The 18,004-nt window shown below is 48.5% G+C and overlaps 1 protein-coding gene across 13 annotated transcripts in view; it reads right to left on the bottom strand.

Annotated features, from left to right (window-relative positions):
- NSD1 (nuclear receptor binding SET domain protein 1) overlaps positions 1-18,004 on the bottom strand; it is a 92,548-nt gene that overhangs the window by 2,625 nt on the left and 71,919 nt on the right. For all 13 annotated transcript variants that reach the window (XM_077326243.1, XM_077326247.1, XM_077326244.1 and 10 more), the window contains exons 15-22: positions 17,525-17,681; positions 16,744-16,949; positions 15,849-15,961; positions 14,054-14,323; positions 4,889-5,005; positions 4,414-4,555; positions 1,586-1,692; positions 184-385 (exon numbers count right to left, since the gene is read on the bottom strand). In XM_077326243.1, the coding sequence (XP_077182358.1) occupies positions 184-385; positions 1,586-1,692; positions 4,414-4,555; positions 4,889-5,005; positions 14,054-14,323; positions 15,849-15,961; positions 16,744-16,949; positions 17,525-17,681 (1,314 nt within the window). The remainder of the gene's footprint in view (positions 1-183; positions 386-1,585; positions 1,693-4,413; positions 4,556-4,888; positions 5,006-14,053; positions 14,324-15,848; positions 15,962-16,743; positions 16,950-17,524; positions 17,682-18,004) is intronic.

Here is an 18,004-nt window from a genome sequence, read left to right on the forward strand (position 1 = left end):
AAGGGGTGTACAAAGAAAAATTGTTAAACTAGAGGCGAGTATCTACCTACTTAATCCTTTTGTCCTCACTGTATATGCACTCCACGAGAAGCTGCCTGTTTTCCAGCAAGGGTGCCATCTTATCTCTTTTGGCAGCAGCACCAACAGTGTCTGAAAGAATAGTGGTGACAACATATTACTGACCTGCAGGACGTCTAGTCAGGTTGAGGCAGTCTGCATGGTACACCTTAGGGCAGCCAGGCCTCTTACAAGAAACCAGCTGTCCTCCATCCCCACAGCTGAAACATTCATCCTCTCGCTCCTTCATGATTTCTGCCTGTGACTTGCGCTTCCCATGCCGTCTCTTGAACCTCTTGGACTTCTCTTCAGTAGCAGGTGGCTGATTCTAGAGGCAAAACAATTGTGGTACATTGGTTTCCTGTTACGTTCTCTGTCCTTGCAATCTCCCCCCACCCCAACATTCATTAGCTGACCTAAGAAAGAGCCCTGGGAAAAACAGCTACAATCATAATCATCATAACTCCTAAGGAAGAAGAGGAGGAGGAGGAAGGAGTTAGTTCTTATGTGCCACTTTTCTCTATCCGAAGGAGGCTCAAAGCGGCTTACAGTCGCCTTCCCTTTCCTCTCCTCACAACAGACACCCTGTGAGGTGGGTGAGGCTCAGAGAGCCCTGATTTCACTGCTCAGTCAGAACAGCTTTATCAGCACCCTGGCAAGCCCAAGGCCACCCAGCTGGCTGCATGTGGGGGAGAAGGGAATCAGACCCGGCTCGCCAGATTAGAAGTCCGCACTCCTAACCACTACACCAAGCTGGTTCTAGTAAACTGGCTCTAGTAAAGATTCTAGTCCCAAACAGTGTTAGAATTGTGATTATGTTTTATCTTAGTTCCAGAGATGCTCCAGAGAAAGATGTGTATGTCAATATTCTAAATGCATTTTAAAACAAAAGGCAGTGGTATTCTATGCTACGGAACTGCTTATACTGTTGATCTAACAAATTGGGGTTGGTTTTGTGCTAGGCATCCTGCAAATTTAACACTGACTGGCTACAGGAAAATGAGCTTATCCTGTAAAGGGATTTAACACAGATCACTCTTAAATTTCCCACTTTCCTCACAGTATTTGCATTTTCAGTTGGTTTAAATGGTGCAGCGAGGGTAGCAGCTTTATCTTTACAGAGGTGTTACTTTTAGCACCAGCACCAATCACACAATGAATCTAATCAGCATCCCACAGTGATCCACAGTCCTGCTTGATGTAGTGGTTAAGAGTTGCATCCTCTAGTCTGGTGAGCCGGGTTTGAATCCCCAGTCCTCCCCATGCAGCCAGCTGGGTGACCTTGGGCTAGTCATAGTTCTGTTAGAGCTATTTTCACAGAGCAGTTCTGTCAGAGCTCTTTCAGCCCCACCTATTTCTCCGGGTGTTGTGGGGAGAGGAGGGAAGGCAATTGTAAGTTGCTTTGAGACTCCTTTGGATAGTGGAAAGTGGGGTTTGGAAACCAACATCTCTTTTTCTTCTGAATTAAGGAAGAAATGAAGCCAATGCAATTCAAAGCAGGAAGCAATCCAGAAAAGGGCTAGTATACCTTTGGTCGTACTCCAAGGAAGCCACTGCAGTTTGGAGCACCACATTTGCAAACTGTCTTCCCATTCCCCAAACATTCCAGATTGTAGTTGAAAGTCAGCTCAGTCCCTGGTAAATCAGAGAAATCAATAACTCATGTAGAGTGTCACTTTTAAACAAAACATTTATTTCCTAGCAATGGCATAAAAGGTTTAGCCTAACAAAACATGCCTGAAAGTGTGGAGAAAAATCTCCTCTTTCCAATTGTCCTCATGTTGTATGTGCAGGTGCTGATACAAGGATATATTCAAGTACAACTGGCACCAACAGCCCAAAAAGACAGGATTGTACTAACCTGTACCTGCAGTCACTACATGGGTTACTGAGCACACGCTGGCCTGTCACTGAGACTTTGAATCCCCAAAACTCTAAAGGTTGCTCCTTTTTCCTTCTTCTCAGGGAAAGGAGGCAGCAGAATGCCCTTCCTTCGGTTCCTCACTGCACCAAGCTAGCTTTATTTATTACAAACATCAGAGCTTACAGAGGGGCAGAAGGAAAGGCTACATGACTGCACAAGTGACCATTGAATGAACAACAGTTAAAGGTAAGTATATTGTTGTGCTACCTGTGCAGTCCCACATGGGAGAATGGCAGGTTGACTTATCAGGACTGGGAAGGAGGGTGTGAGCTCCTAGTTGAAAACTGATGTCAGTACCACCTTTCTTACTGCCATTTTCATGGTATCAATGTTCAAGCAGAGGACAAGGCCACTGCCTTGCATGCCTCTTTTGACTGTGATGCTGCAAAGGTCAACTGCACCCTAGTGCAGTGAAAGTGTACTGGGACATCAACTCACACAAGTTGGCAGCATAATCAGATACAGAAAGCAATCCACCTAGAAATAGATTGTGTAGAAAGTCTTAGGCCTGAATGATGGCCTGCATAGACCAGACAGTGAGGTATCTGTGGAGAAGGTTAGGCTACCTTCTCCACAGATACCTCACTGTCTGGTCTACGGTCTATGACAGGGTGAAAAAGAAATCAAGTATTGTTTCTACCAAGTACACCCTGTGGGTAGGTTTTAGTCTGGATTTTTTTGAAGATGATTTGTAACCTGAGACCATCTAAGCCAGTGGTCCCCAACCTTTTTATCACCAGGGACCGGTCAATGCTTGACAATTTTACTGAGGCCCGGCGGGGGGGGGGGGGGGGGTAGGGCACTGCCAGCAGCAGCTGCACGGTGCCATGCTGAGGGGGAGCCCCAGCCATGGTGGCCGCTGGAGTGGCAGGGCAGCCCCTGAGGCAGCAGCCAGGGAGGAGGACGAGGAGGAGCCACAGCCCGGTACCGACTGATCGGCAGACCGGGACCGGTCTCCGGACTGGGGTTCGGGGACCACTGATCTAAGACATTAAGAATTAGCTAGATGGCAGATTTCCCTTGGATTCTGCTATGATCAGCCATTCATGCAAATGGAGGTAGATTTCACACCGTAATCAGTTCAAGTAAACTACCCTCACTGCTAACAACCTGTGAACAGTCTGGGGGCTGTAGCTACATAAAATGGTAAGATAGCCTATTGAGAAAAGAGATTGAAGCATGGGAGCGAAGGTATTTTTGGAATTCTGACCTGATCCTTATATGGAAATTGGAGCCTAATAAATCTAGGGTCACAAATCTTATGCCCAGATGTTGTAGAGCAGTGTTTCTCAACCTTTTTACTGTTGAGAAACCCCTGAAACATTCTTCAGGCTTCAAGAAATCCTGGAAGTTACATAGCAGGCTACACCTCCCTGCCATGCACCCAGAAGTCACATGTCACCAGAAGTGATATTGTTCAGACATTCCCACCAGATGTGACATCACCCCCTGTCACCCCCTGCCTTCCCCAAGGAAGAAACAGCCCAGCAGCCTTCTCCACTGGGCTGGGAACAGGGCTGGGGCAGGCATATGCCTTCCCATCACCCCTTGTCAACCTCCCAATGATTTAAGTTAAATTGAGAGTCCTTACTTCTCTGGAATCCAGTCGCTACCAGGCCAGGGCCTCTCCTCTTTCCACTGCCTCCAGGACCATCATTGGCCATTTGGGGAATGGGGGTCATAACCATATATGGTTATAATTTTTTTTAATTAATAAAAATAATAATAATTCCCACCCAGATGGGGGAAACCCTTCCACGGTCATCAAGAAACCCCAGGGTTTCACAGCACCTCTGCTGGAAAGCTTGTTGTAGAGAAAGGACAAAGCCCAAAGGACACAATTTATTCCCAGGGAACTTCAAAGAAGAGAACCTCTCTCCACAACAGCAGAGAGAGAGAGAGAGAACCATGGGAAGGGGGGGGGGGGAAAGCATCCTCTAGGGTTTTTAAGTTTCAAAACCTCTCCCCAGCAGGCCTGTGCATATGCAGTAATCTATGCAGAGCTGCAAAGGTACCCTGATTACAAACAAAATACATTTGCGCAATCTTGCCTGTTATAGAGTACTATGCTTACATACAGGAAATTTTGTAAATCTAGCATGCAATTCAACAAGTACATAAAGGGCTGAGTAAACCTATACACAAAGAATTTCTGAGTCCCAACTACAACTTTTTCAAAGGGAACTTAGGAGTATCATTCATGGCTTTGGGACAAAAGTCGTTCTGCAGTATTTACATTATAGATTTGAATGCTTCATTCATCCCAAGCACAGATCCTTTTCTGTTGGAGTTTAAAGAAGAGTATAACAGTTCAGCTGTCACTGTTCTAGGTATCCCAAAACAGAAAAAAAAACTGTGAACAGCCTTAAGCGCTTTGGGTGGAGAAACAGTGTACAGGTATTTTAAATCAAACAGAAAATAAGACTACTCACCTGCTTTGATGTTTGTGATGGCAAAAAGGCCAACACGGGTATCTCCATTCACCGACCACTTCTGAGTTTCACAGTTTGGTTGGCAGCAATGGTTCATGAATCGAGCATAATTGCCCTTTGGTCCAGCATCAATGATCCGATCCTAAAGTTACAGCACACAGTTCTGACTTTACAAAAATAGCCAGAACCTTTTCACAACTATATCCAATTTAGTACAGATACAAAGTACCTTACAAATTCATTGACTTTGCAGGAAAATGTGCACACATGTACACACAGAGAGACACACTCAACAAGTTCTATAGTTGAATGCTAAAAGGACTAATACACCAAAGTCCCGATGCCCTGATTTCTAGCTGTAGCCAGCGCAAAATGGAAATCATTTACAGTATTTCTATCAAGCACAGCTCACACCAGAAATTAACAACAGACTGCTAAATTTCACTTGAAGTGCAGAAAACAAGTTTTCACATACCTTGTCCAAAGTCAGCATGTAAAAATTGGTGATGTCATGCTCTTGAGCATAGCGGATTCTAGCTCGGCATTCCTCCTCATCTATCAGTTCTCCGACATATTCATTCACAAACTCACCCTGAAAACAGGAGAAAGAAGAAACAAAAAAGTAACTTCGACACGAATCCAATCGCTGTCTAAAAATGGTAACTGAACAATTTAAAGCTGCCCTTTCTTAAGTATACTGCCTCCTAGAACAGATCCCCCAAGGCTGGATCTCAACCAAATGCTTGGTGGAAGAGTGCCATTTTGCAGGCCCTTTGGGATTTTGGAAGCTCTGAAAGGGCCCGTGTCTCTACCAGCAGCTCATTTCACCAGGCTGAAGCTAAGGCTGAAAAGGTTGAAACCAGGCACACTTTCTGGAGTCAGGGATCATCAGCAGGCTGGAATTTGCTGAACAGAGATCTCTTCAGGGGGCATATATGGAGAGGTGGTCCCTCAGGTATGCAGGTCCCAGACTGCATAAGGCCTTAAAGGTTGAAACCAACACTTTAAACCTGATCCGGAACTCAGTTGGCAACCAATGCTGCTGGAGAGCAGGTTGAATGTGAGTTTTCCATAGGGTCCTCATAAGGACCCGGGCAGCTGCATTCTGTACCAACTGTAATTTCTGGGTTAGGGATAAGTGAAGGCCTGCACAGTGTGAATTACAGTAGTCTAGCCTAGAGGAAACCACTGCATGGATCATTATGGCTAGGTGTTCTGGTGCCAGATAAGGCGCTAGCAGCTGGCATAGATGGAAAAGCATCTGGCAAGCTACTTTAGTGACTGTACCTCCATGTTCAAGAAGACGTCCAGGATCACTCCCAGATTCTTGACCAACTGTGCAGCCTGAAGCTGCACTCCATCAAGACAGGGGAGGCAAGCATTCATGATTAAGGATGGGCGATTCGGATTCGGAAACGCCCGAATCGGCCGAATCGGGGCCGATTCGGGCGTTTCCGAGCCAGAAACGGTCCGAATCGGACCAATGGCTCCCCCTAGCGGTCCGAATCGCCGAGATTCGGCGATTCGGGCCTGCCGAATCGATTCGGCCCAAATCAATTCGGCATGAGTCGGAGGCTTCAGGCAGCCGTTGCCTGAAGCCTCTTGGCTGTCTGGGTTTTTTTTTTTAACTGTATTTTTTTGCCACCTAAAATGGCGGCGGGGGGGGGAGTGAGTGGCCAATCAGAATGCCTGTAGCTTTTCAGCTCAGGCATTCTGGCCACTCACAGAAGACTTTTTATTTTTAAATCCCCTTGCCTTGTAGCCTGCCCGGGAGGAGGCTACTTAAAGCAAGGGACTGCTTGCTGGAGCTCACTTTGAGCTCTGGCTGGCTGGCTGGCTGTGTGCTGCTCCCTAAGCTCCTGCTTGGTTGAGCCGCCTGCCTGCCTGCGTGCCTCCTCTCCTGGGTGGACTTCTGGACCTGGCTGTGGACTCTGCGCTGGAGAAGACAGCAATAGTTTGTTTTAGGGGTTTTTTTCTTCTGCTTTTCTATTTTTCTCTATTTTCCCCTCTCTCTCTCTCCCTCTCCCTCTCTCTCTCTCCTCTTTTCAAAAGTTTTTTGCCTTTGGGTTTCTGTGGGTGGGGGCCTGGGGGGGTTGGGGAATTCTGTTTGCTGTTCATTGTGTTAACTGTTTGCTGTGTTGTTTTTTGTTAAAGTATTTTGGGGTTGGGGGTTGGGGCTTGTATTTTAAAGTTGCCTTGTTTCTAGTTGTTTGTTTTTTTTGGGGGGGGGTTGGTTGTTTTGGGTTTTTTTCTACAGGTTTCCTCAGTTGCCACCTTTGGGCTTCGTGCCCTGGGTGGCAGCTGGTTGTTTGATAGGTGTGTAGGTGTTTTTTTTAGTGGGGGGCTAGTTTTAGTTTAGTTTGTTCTTTAGTTTAGTTTAGTTTGTTAGGTTGTGTTTGTTAGGTTGGTTTAGCTTAGGGCCTTGCAGGGACAGTTTTTGCCAGCCACCTTTGGGGGAGTGCCCTGGGTGGCTGCTGCTTGTTTGTTGGGAGCTGTTTCTTTGGTAGAGTTAGCTTGTTTGGTTAGGGCCCTGCGGGGCAAGTTTTTCTTGGTGGCCACCCTTGGGGGAGTGCCCTGGGTGGCTGCTGGTTGTTTGCAGAAGCTGTTTGGTTGGCCTAGGCTAGGCTTGGTATGATTTGGCAGTTTGGGCCTTGCAGGGCCACTTTTGCTTGGTTGCCACCTTTGGGAGAGTGCCCTGGGTGGCTGGCAGCTGGTTGTTGTTTTGGGGATTGTTTGTTTCCTTCCTGGGGGGAATTGCTGCGTTCTTCTTGGGGTGTCCAATTAGTTACCCTTTAAATAGGCAGTAAAATCCATAGTGTTAGGAGAAATTATAAAGTGCAAATAATTTTTTAGAATAGATAGTTTCTTTCCTAAGTAGCCAGATAGGATTTTTATAAGAGAACAGTGATTTGGGTTTTAGGTTAAAATTGTATTTTCTTGATAGTTAAAAAAACATTTAAACCGGCAGGGGCTGTGCCTTATTGGAGGCCAGCTTTCCTGGTAGAGACAGGAATTGATTTAGAGGCCAACAGGTTTAGGGGTTCTTCTTAGCAGATCAGGTGGGGGCTTGGTGCACAAATCTGCTCCAGCCTTCCTTCTAGCTAGTAACACTCAGGTAGTTTAAAACACTTTTAAAGGCTAAAAAGGTTTTTTTTTCTAATTTTTCCCTGCTGTAGGTTAGGTAGGGACAGTTAAACTTAGCTAGGACCAGACAGGTTCCTTTAGTTTAACAAAAAAAAAAAAAGGGGGGGGAGAGAGAGAGAACAGGAAAACTCCATAGAAGTTAGGTCAGCTTAGGGTCTAAAAAAACTAAACAGGTAGCTGGTGGGAGGGTTTTATAAGTTTCAAAGTTTCCTTAGAAACAAGTGTTAGGGCAGTTAGTGGTAGGGCCTCAAATTTCCCTGTCTCTTAGATTACAGACAGTTAGTAGGAAAAGTTTGTCCAAGGGAACATGAGTGGGAAGAAGGAAGGTCAGGCTAGGGGCCCTGGGGGAAAGGCCCAACAGAAAACTAGAGGGGTGGAGGGGAGTGAGAGGGGGAAGGAAGCGTCCATCCCCCCACCTGAGAAGAGGCCTGTCTTGGGTCGACCTTCCACCACTCCGACCTCTGGCCGGAGTGGTGCAATAAAGAGTGTCCGCAAGGATCTCTTTATTGAGGCGGCTGACGGGGCGCCCCCTTCTAAGGTGCGGCAGGCAGGGGTCTTTGCTGGCACTTCTGCGGGGCCTGCTGATCAGGCAGCCCCTCGTGCCGCTCCTTTTGCTAGCGAGGCATGGGGGCGTCAGGAGGAGTTGCCTGATCTCTCCCTCGGGGTGAGCCTTGGGGACATGAGTGGCTTGTCCTTCATGTCCCCAGGCATCACCTCGGGGGTGCAGAGAGCCCTGGAGGAGATGGGTGAGGGACTGGCCCGCCAGTCTACTCCCCTTTCTCCTCCAGGATCCAGCAGGCTTCAATTGGGGGGGGAACAGGAGCAGATGGTTGAGGTGGTGAAAGAGGAAGAGATGGAGGTGGCACCCCCTGCCCCGCCATCTCGACCCCTTCCCCCTCTCTCACCTCTTTCTGTCCCCACCTCAGGACACGGTGTGTCCGGCCCGAGCTCCTCACAGGAGGCAGCTCAGAGGACTTCGCAGGCTGCAAGCCAGCCTGCGTCGTCCAAAGGCTCCAAAGTCTGGAATTACTTCCAGACAGTGGAGGGAACTCACCTAGCAGAGTGCCAGCTCTGTAGGCAGAGGGTTAGTCGTGGAAGGCAGGAGCGCCACTACACGACTAGCGGCCTCATGAACCACCTGAAGAGGCACCACCAGGCTGTCCTGCTTCAGGGGGAGAGACAGGCTGGCAGTGGGGTGCCTGCACAGGCACAACCTACCGGCACGGGGCTGGAGAGTCTCCCTGGGACCTCCACCTCGAGAGCTCTCCCTAAGAGTTCTGCTCAGGGGGCGGGTGGAGTTAGAGGGAGGCAAGCGACCATGGTGGAGATGCTTGCCCGGGCTGGCAGTGGCATGCCAAAAGGGGGGTTTGAGGCAGGGTGTAGGGCCGCGAACCATGACCTAGCTGCGCTCATGGCCGTGGGTGGGTACCCCTTTCGTCTGGCCGACGACATGTACTTCCACCGACTATGCCGTCGCATATCCACCTCTGGTACACGCCTCCTAGTCGTACCACGATTAGCAGGAGAGTGTTGCCCTCTCTTTATAGGGCAGCCAGGTGCCGGGTGGAGGTAGAGATGTCCCGAGCTTCAGGGACCGTACACTTCACCTCGGACATATGGACGTCATGTCATGCGCAAGATGCGTACATCTCGCTGACTGCGCATTGGTGGGACGTACGGGAGGTGCTGGGTGGGGTTGAGCCTGTTAGGCAGGGTGAGGGCTGCCGGGCAGGCTATTGCCATGCCTTGCTGCATATCGAACCCTTCGATGTGCGGCACACGGCAGACAACATCGAGGGCACCATTCGTAGAATGGTAGATGGCTGGGTAGGCAGTGGGACGGGGGTCACCAAGGGCTTCTTGGTGACAGATGGTGCCCTCAACATGACCAAGGCGGTCAAGGGCATGGGCCTGAAGCACATCTCCTGTGCGGCCCACCTTCTCCACCTCGTGGTTAAGGATGACCTTGGGATCGGCTCCAAGGGAACCGGTTCATCCGCCGAAGCCATTGACTTCAGGCATCTCATCGAGAAGTGCCGGAAGATCGTGGTGCATTTCTCTCACAGCTCGTACGACGTCTCGAGGCTGGAGAGAAAGCAGGTCCTGATGGGCGTGCCGCAGCACTGCCTTATCAGAGACGTCAGCACGCGCTGGAACTCCACCTGCGCCATGCTTGAGCGCTTGGTGGAGCAGAGGAGAGCCTTAGACGCCCTTGTCCAGGAGACGAGGATGTTTATGCCTGGGGAGTGGCTCACCCACCGAGAGTGGGAGATCATTTCTCAGACCGTGGAAGTGCTTGGGCCCTTCAAGACTTCCACGGAGATGCTCTCGTCTGACACGGCGAGTTTGGGTCTGGTCGTGCCCATGGTCCACAAGGCCCGTGTGGTGCTGGCCCCCTTCCTGGACCCGGCTCGAGGACGTGCAGACATTGTTCCAGCCATGCGCACGCTTGCGAGGAGGCTTCTGAGAGGGCTTGAGAGCCGCTTCGAACCCCTCTGCAAGTCTGTGACATACAGGCTCGCCGCCATGTGTGATCCACGCATCAAGGGCAGCTTAGCAGAGAGGGAGAGGAGCCTTCCTGAATGGCGCGAGCTGCTCATTCAGAGGCTTGCCTGGTGGAAGTCCAAGGAGGCTGAGGTGTCAGGCCAGGCAGGGGAGGAAGGAGCCAGCACGTCCGCTGCTCCTTCCCCCCCAGCCTCTGCTGGCACATCAGCCACTGCGGGCCACCCCAGCGAGAAGGATGAGCAGGGCAACTTCTTGCTGGAGTTCCTCCAGCCCACTCCTTCTCTTGAGGGCAGCGGGTGCCCGAGGGAGGACAGTGCATCTGGGATGGTGAGGGCTTACCTCGGTGAGCCCCAGGAGTCCGTGAACGCCTGTCCCTTGAGATACTGGGCCAGGATGGAGGCGGTCTGGCCGGCCCTCTCCCGCCTGGCCCGTGTCTACCTTTCGTGCCCGCCAACGAGCGTCCAGAGCGAGCGGGCATTTTCTCATGCGAGCAGCACCGTCTGCGAGTATCGCTCCCGCCTGGTGCCCGAAAGAGTCCAGCAATTGGTCTTCCTCAAGGTCAACTTGCCGGCTCTTGGCCATCCAGAACTATTCTTGGAGGAGGACTGAGGTGACCACAGAATTGCTGTGACTGCATCCTCTCTGAGTCTGTTCTGGGTGGCGGGGATGAAAAACGCTCGCCCAAGGTAAGAATTCAGACAGGACCAGTGCCCTGGCCAATCTAAATTGCCCCCCCCCAACCACACACACAGAAATTCTGCAATCACCAGAGGGCCAGAGATCAAATCTGGGTCCCTCAGTCATGCCACCCATTTGGAAAACTTTTCCCAGCCCCAAAGTGAGCCTTAGAGCTCAAGGTAAACCCAAGAAGTAACTGAGCATTTCTCAGTGGGTGCCCAGGAGGAGTTTGTTGTTGTGCATGCGCCAATTTGTCTTTTTGCTGCTGCAAGGGCTGTTCTCCCAGAACAGCTCTGTCAGGGCTCTCTCAGGATGTGGCCTGAGTAGAGCAGTTGGGTTAGAGGTGGTTTAAGGCGGTGGCCTGTTAGGTTGTTGGATTCCCCACCAGTGTCCACTGCGCCGTGTGTGGACTTCTGGGGGGGGGGAATGTGTCTTTTCTGCTGCCGCCAGGGCTGTTCTCCCAGAACAGCTCTGTCAGGGCTCTCTCAGGATGTGGCCTGAGTAGAGCAGTTGGATTTGTGGTGTTTGAGGGCGGTGGCCCAAGCGTAGGAAGGGAAAGGTGAGTGGAAGCTGCTTTGATACACCTTTGGGTTGTGAAAAGCAAGTCTTCCTCTTGCTTTGTATTTGTTAGAGGGGGGAGGCTGGATGGGAGAGCCAGTGATGAGTCCACAGCATGGATGGAGCATCCAGATTCGCCTCTGAGCTCCTCCATTTGCTTTCTGAGGCTCTCCTGGGTTAGTGCGTAGGCGCCGTGAAGCTTTACAGCTTCACTGGGGGTTTCTGGGGGGATCTCCAGGTCTCCCCTGGAGGTTGACATCCCTGAGCCACTAGTGTTCCTAGTGGTGCAGGGATATCCCCCCCACAGGCCAGTGCAGGGCCCCCCTCTCCTCTGCAGGGGAACCCAGGTGAGAACTCAGTGGACCTTATTGGTTCTGCAGTTCTCACCTGGAGGCTGCTTAGGCTGCCAGCCACAGGTTCCCCTGCACCTGGGAGAGAGAGTCCCTTCCTGGCCTCTGTTTGGAGACAATGCAAGTCAATGTCTCCATTGACTTGCATTGGCAAGCCTTCCCCGGGGGCTGGGAGGGAGGGGGTGCAAGTTGCACCCCTGAAACATCTTGGGGATCTCAGGGAGGGTCTTCCCTGAGTCCCCTGAATGTTTCAAGAAGATTGGACCACGGGATCCAATGCTACGGGCTCCCAAAGAGGGTGCCCCTATCCGCTCCATTGGTTACAATGGAGCGTCAGGTTCTCTAGGCTGAACATGTTTCTCCATAGACTTCTATGGGGGATGTTCCTTGGGAGCCCCCAGGATGGGACCCCCTGGTGCAATCCTCCTGAAACTTGCAGGGGATGGAGGGAAGACCCCCCCAGAGCCCCCCTGCACGTTTCATGAAGATTGGACCAAGGGGTCCCCATCCTATGGGCTCCCAAAAGCGTGAGAAAAAAATGATTTCAGCAGGTAAATTGCCAATTTCCTTGTTCTGTAATCATTTTAGGGGCCTTTCTTCAGGTGCTGCAAAGCCTGTCAGTTCAACAAGGCTTTTTTTGGTGAGCCAGTTTGGTGTAGTGGTTAGGAGTGCGGACTTCTAATCTGGCATGCCGGGTTCGATTCTGCGCTCCCCCACATGCAGCCAGCTGGGTGACCTTGGGCTCGCCACGGCACTGATAAAACTGTTCTGACCGGGCAGTGATATCAGGGCTCTCTCAGCCTCACCCACCCCACAGGGTGTCTGTTGTGGGGAGAGGAATGGGAAGGCGACTGTAAGCCGCTTTGAGCCTCCTTCGGGTAGGGAAAAGCGGCATATAAGAACCAACTCTTCTTCTTCTTCTTCTTCTTTTTTAGGGGAGGGGGAGTTGAATGGCAGACATCTTTTAGGGAGGAGTGGGGAGAGACTTGGGAGTTACTATTTTACTGTTGGTTTTAACAAAAAAAAATATTTTAAGATGCATCGAACCACATGCAAAGGTGAGTGTGATGGACAGGTTAGGTTCCACCTCTCCCTAAGAACAGCCAATGAAACCTGGGGAAATGATAGTGAAAGATAGTTAGAAAACAACCACTGGGGATAGGCAGGAATTTAGAAGGAAGAGTGTGTCTGACTGAACTAAACCCAGATGAACAGCAGCCCAAGGCTAGTTTGGTGTAGTGGTTAGGAGTGGGGACTTCTAATCTGGCATGCCGGGTTCGATTCTGCACTCCCCCACATGCAGCCAGCTGGGTGACCTTGGGCTCGCCACAGCACTGATAAAACTGTTCTGACCGAGCAGTGATATCAGGGATCTCTCAGCCTCACCCACCCCACAGGGTGTCTGTTGTGGGGAGAGGAAAGGGAAGGCGACTGTAAGCCGCTTTGAGCCTCCTTCGGGTAGGGAAAAGCGGCATATAAGAACCAACTCTTCTTCTTCTTCTTCTTCTAAATGGAAAGAAAAGTCATTTTGTAACAAAAGATCCCAAATGCTGGAATAGGAAAACAGTTTGAAAGTTTAAGGGAAAAGAAATATTGTAATCTCTACCTTACTTTCTTCAGCCTTATGTTCAATCATAAATAAAACTTAACTCTGTAGATTGTGTGCCTTAGGGAAAGAAACACACACTCACATCTATCCCAGTTAACATCTTAGCTCATACGGGTTAATATAAATTTTAGCATATGAATAAATGTGGCAGCACTGGAAGCTTGAGACCCCAACCCCAACAACTCTGTGAAGTGATTAAGTGAGGAGCTCCTATGAAAGGGGCTGGGCTACCCTGCCTGCTGATCTCTGTGTAAGAAAGGACCTGAGACTGAAAGAAACATGGCTCTCTAATGATTTTTAAAAGACCAGAAAGTTAGCAATGTGTGACAGCCTGACCTACTTGCAAACCTGAACCTAAAATAAATAGGTATAAAGGGTGGTAGGTACCCTGTGTAATAAATGTTTTAATAAATATAAATAAATAAAACCTGGCATTCCAAGTTTAAGAAGCTCTCTCTGTGTGTATATGTCTGTTTTTTTAAAACCACTGAAATTGTGTTGTGAATACCTGAGCTTTTATTTATTTATTTATTTATTTATTTATTTATTTATTTGTTGGACTTGTATACGGCCACTCCCAGCAAGCTGGCTTTTAGGGAAGGACTATGCAATCAATATAACCCTTAGAACATTCTGACACCCTACCTTTTGCTAGTTGTCTCCACACACACACCCCTCTTCAATATAGCATCCTTCAGCACTCCAGGCGCCAAAATAATGAGTTATGAAAATTGTGGGATGTTGTCTGCTCATACTAAATACAGGAAAAAAGTTAAGGCAGTAAAGTACAGCATACCTTTTTAATGTCTTTTTTAGCTTGCAAGCCCCAACCTCGGGCTAACGTGCGGAAGATTTCAACTTCTGGGTACTGCCTCTTGGTGAAACACTGGTTTTGGCAGCGTTCCCCAGCTGGACACACTGCTGGATGACACTCATATAGTAACATGCGATTAATGCACTCTGAATCTAGACCACAGGGGTTTTCATCAGTCGCCTTGCAGTTGCAGCGTGGTATCTCAGATAGGTCTGCAGTGAAGATCTGCACTTTGCCTATAGGTCTGTTTACCTTTAAATACAAACATACAATAGCGAGTAAATAAATAAGGCTAGTTGTGAGATGTTTAAAATATCAAGCAGCCATCAGTACACTAAACCAGTGGTCCCCAACTTTTTTATCATTGGGGACCAGTCAATGCTTGACAGTTTTACTGAGGCCCGGGAGGGGGGTAGTCTTTTGCTCCACTTGCTTTCCTGCTGGTGCCCCTGACTTCCCGCTGCCCCCTGGGGGGTTCTGACAGTAGCAGCTGGCAGTGCCACTCCAAGGGGGAGCCCTAGCCATGGCGGCTGATGGAGAGCACCAATGGTGAGCTGGCGGCAGAGTGGCAGGGCAGCCCCCGAGGCAGCAGCTGGGGAGGAGGACGAGGAGGAGGACAAGGAGGAGCCGCGGCCGGGTACCGACTGATCCATGGACCGGTCCCGGTCCCTGGACTGGGGGTTAGGGACCACTGCACTAAACCCCAAATTGTGACATGCAAGAACATGTGTGTATTTCAGTGATGGTTATGTAAGAATGGGCCCATATACTGTACTTTTATGTGTACTTGAAAAATCAAATGCTTTTGCTACAGAAAGTGAACACACATGGATCTGACAGACTAAACCATACCACTGACATATCAAGGCAGTGTTATCTACTCTGAATGGCAGTGACTCTCCTTGAAATGCCCATTCCACACATGTTGGATAATGCAGTTTCAATGTGCTTTTGCACCTAGATTTTCCTGTGTGCAGAAAAAGAAAATCTACTTCTAAAGTGCATTGGAAGTGCACTATCCAGCGTGTGTGGAATGGGCCAAAAAGGTCTTTTCCATTGTGTCAACCTGGCACAAAAACTTTGGCAGTCTCTGCCCAGGGAGATTCATCTGTCCTCTTATCTTCCACCAGCGAGGTGAAGACTTTTTGTCTGGTTTGGCATTTCCTTAGTGGTCCCACATTCCTCATGATCCCTTTAATCAGTGATGCCAGGAATTCAATTTGGGGCTTTCTGAGTGCCACGTACATGCCCTGCCACTGAGCCATGGCTCCTCTCATAAGTGCATCCTTCACTTCAATTATTATTTACAGCACTGGCTTTCTAAGTATGTCAGACTCTCCCAAGGGTGGTCGCTTGTCAGAAATAACACCAATTTCTGCAGAGTCAAGAGACAAAATATTAATCCCCTTCCTCTGAACACAGCTGTATGTTTTACTGGTTCATAGTATTCACGATTCAATATAATTGGCCTACATGGCAGTCTGCCACTGAAAGCTGCTTTTGTGGGTCATCAATCATGATTTTGAGATTTAAACATGGTTTTAGAAAGGGACACGTATCCCACTGAAATTACTGTACAGAATTTATATACAGTGATGTGGTAACAAGTGTCAGATATGGATTACAGAAGAGCATTATTATTAATTGTGGTTAAATCTGGTGACCACACAAAACCTTATGGCCAAAAGGGAAGTTCACAATTACGTGGTTTTTTTCAGTAGCCAGGCTTCAGAGACTTGGAGCCCCATGTCCACACAGCTATGACCTTCATTCTCACCTTGATATGTTTGTAAGGAGGAGGCTTCTTATCATTTTTTTTGTCTTCCTGTAGTTGCCTCAGTTCCTTCTGAGCCTTTAACTCTTCAAATCTCACAGCTGCTTCCTGCAGAGCTAAGTTAATGAAAAGTTAAAATAAGATTTAAACAGATACACAGCCATTTGTTTGCATTTTTCTAGTAGATGTATTGCTTTGATTTATTACTTTGATGTATTACTTTGACCTACTTTCTAAGTTTTTGTTATCATTTATTTTCATATCAGATTATTGCAATGTGCTGTATATAGGGCTGCCGCTCAGAAGTGTTCAACTGGTACAGAATGCTGCAGCCAGGAGGATGGCTGGAGTAGATTGTAGGGATCATATCACCCCAGTCTTGGTCCATCAACGCTGGCTCCCAATTTGTTCCTTAGTACAACTCAAGGTGATTGTATTGACTTTTAAAGCCCTGAATGGTTTGAGACCAACATCCCTGAAGTCTACAATCCATTATGAACCCAACTACTACAATCACCTTATAAGGATTTGCTTTGGATGTTCTGTCTTCCAAGCTTAGGCATGGGGCAACGTGGCACAAAAATTTGGCAGTCTCTGCCCAGGGAGATTCACCTGTCCTCTTATCTTCCACCACCAGCGAGGTGAAGACTTTTTGTCTGCTTTGGCATTTCCTCAGTGGTCCCACCTTCCTCCTAAATAGCTTACTTACTGTTTATGTCTTTGTATGTGTTTTACCTATGGCTTTAACTGTTTTAATGATTTGCTGCTGTAGTCATTTTTAATGGAGTTAAAATGTGATTGTGTGTGTGTTATAAACGTTAGCCGCCTTGGTGGCCCTTGAAGGCAGAAAGACAGCGTATTAATTATGTAAAACAAAATAGGTAAAAGTAAATGTTACCTTTTTTGTAAATGCCATCTACTCCTTTTGCCATCTTGTCCTTGCTGCTTACGTCTCCTTCCATATAGGGAAACACTCGAGCCTGGTGTGTCCAAAGGTAATCCTTTGATCCAAAAAACAGCACAGGAAATTCACCAATGACATGTTTCATCTTTTGAATGTTGACAGGGATGGTCCTAGGATGGCAAATCTCAGCAGGCCACCACCTGGTAATAACAAAACAAAGAAGCCTTGAACAATGGGTGAGTTTACATGCTTTCTATAGTTTTTTATTATTATGTTATTATTCCATCCATCTATACCCCCACCTTTCTCTCCAGTGGAGACCCAATGTGGTTTATATCATTCTCCTCCACTCTATCCTCATAACAACCCAATGAGATAGGTTGGGTTGAGAGCACATAACTGGCTCACAGTTATCTAGTGAGTTTCCATGGCACAAATGGGGATGTGAACCTGGGTCTCCCAGCTTTTAGTCTGACATGTTTAACCACTACAACACACTGGCTTTTTGTTCCCTGGATTAATCCTTCTGGCATCACCTCACCTATACGGTTGCTAACCATAACCATGTTACTCACATGGAAAGATTATTTTATGCACTCTACTGTCAATGTGGGAGAAACTGCAGGAACAACAGGCATACTACTTGCATATAAAAATGGTTCTCATCTGTGTGATTTATTACTATATTGCTTACCATTTAGTTAAAACCTACAAGTATTACCATAAACAGTGTGGAGCCAGCTCAAATTTTCCCAATAATTAAAAGATTTCCCACCTGTAACGGCCAACTTTCACCCAAACCACCTCCTTATAGTGGGGCTTCTTGCCGGCCTTGCAATCATTACAATACCAGCTCCCTTCAGGCATGTCGATGTTCAGACACTCCCGGTGGAAGGCAGCCGGGCAAGACTCACAGCATAGAAGGCTCCCACCTGTGGGGGAAAAAAGGGACTTTGATGGAGACAAGGGATCCCTCTGTTGTGTTCAACATTCAACTATATGCAGTCTCTTCTAAGATTGTATGCTTTGGCGTCTGAATTGGCTGTTTGTGCCCGAAGCAGCCAGCCCTGCGCTGCTGGAGGAGAGAGGAGGCATGCCGATGCCCACGCCTCCCCCACCAAGGTGCTGGCTGCTTTGGGCGCGAACAGCTGCTTCGGATGCTGAAGCACCCAACCCTAGTCTCTTCCTTCCCATGCAAGAAACAGGAGTTTCAGCAGTGCAAACTTCAACATGAATCAAGCGGTATATTCCCCTA

Source organism: Paroedura picta, chromosome 3 (assembly GCF_049243985.1).
Source record: "Paroedura picta isolate Pp20150507F chromosome 3, Ppicta_v3.0, whole genome shotgun sequence".
Classification (NCBI taxonomy): Eukaryota; Metazoa; Chordata; class Lepidosauria; order Squamata; family Gekkonidae; genus Paroedura; species Paroedura picta.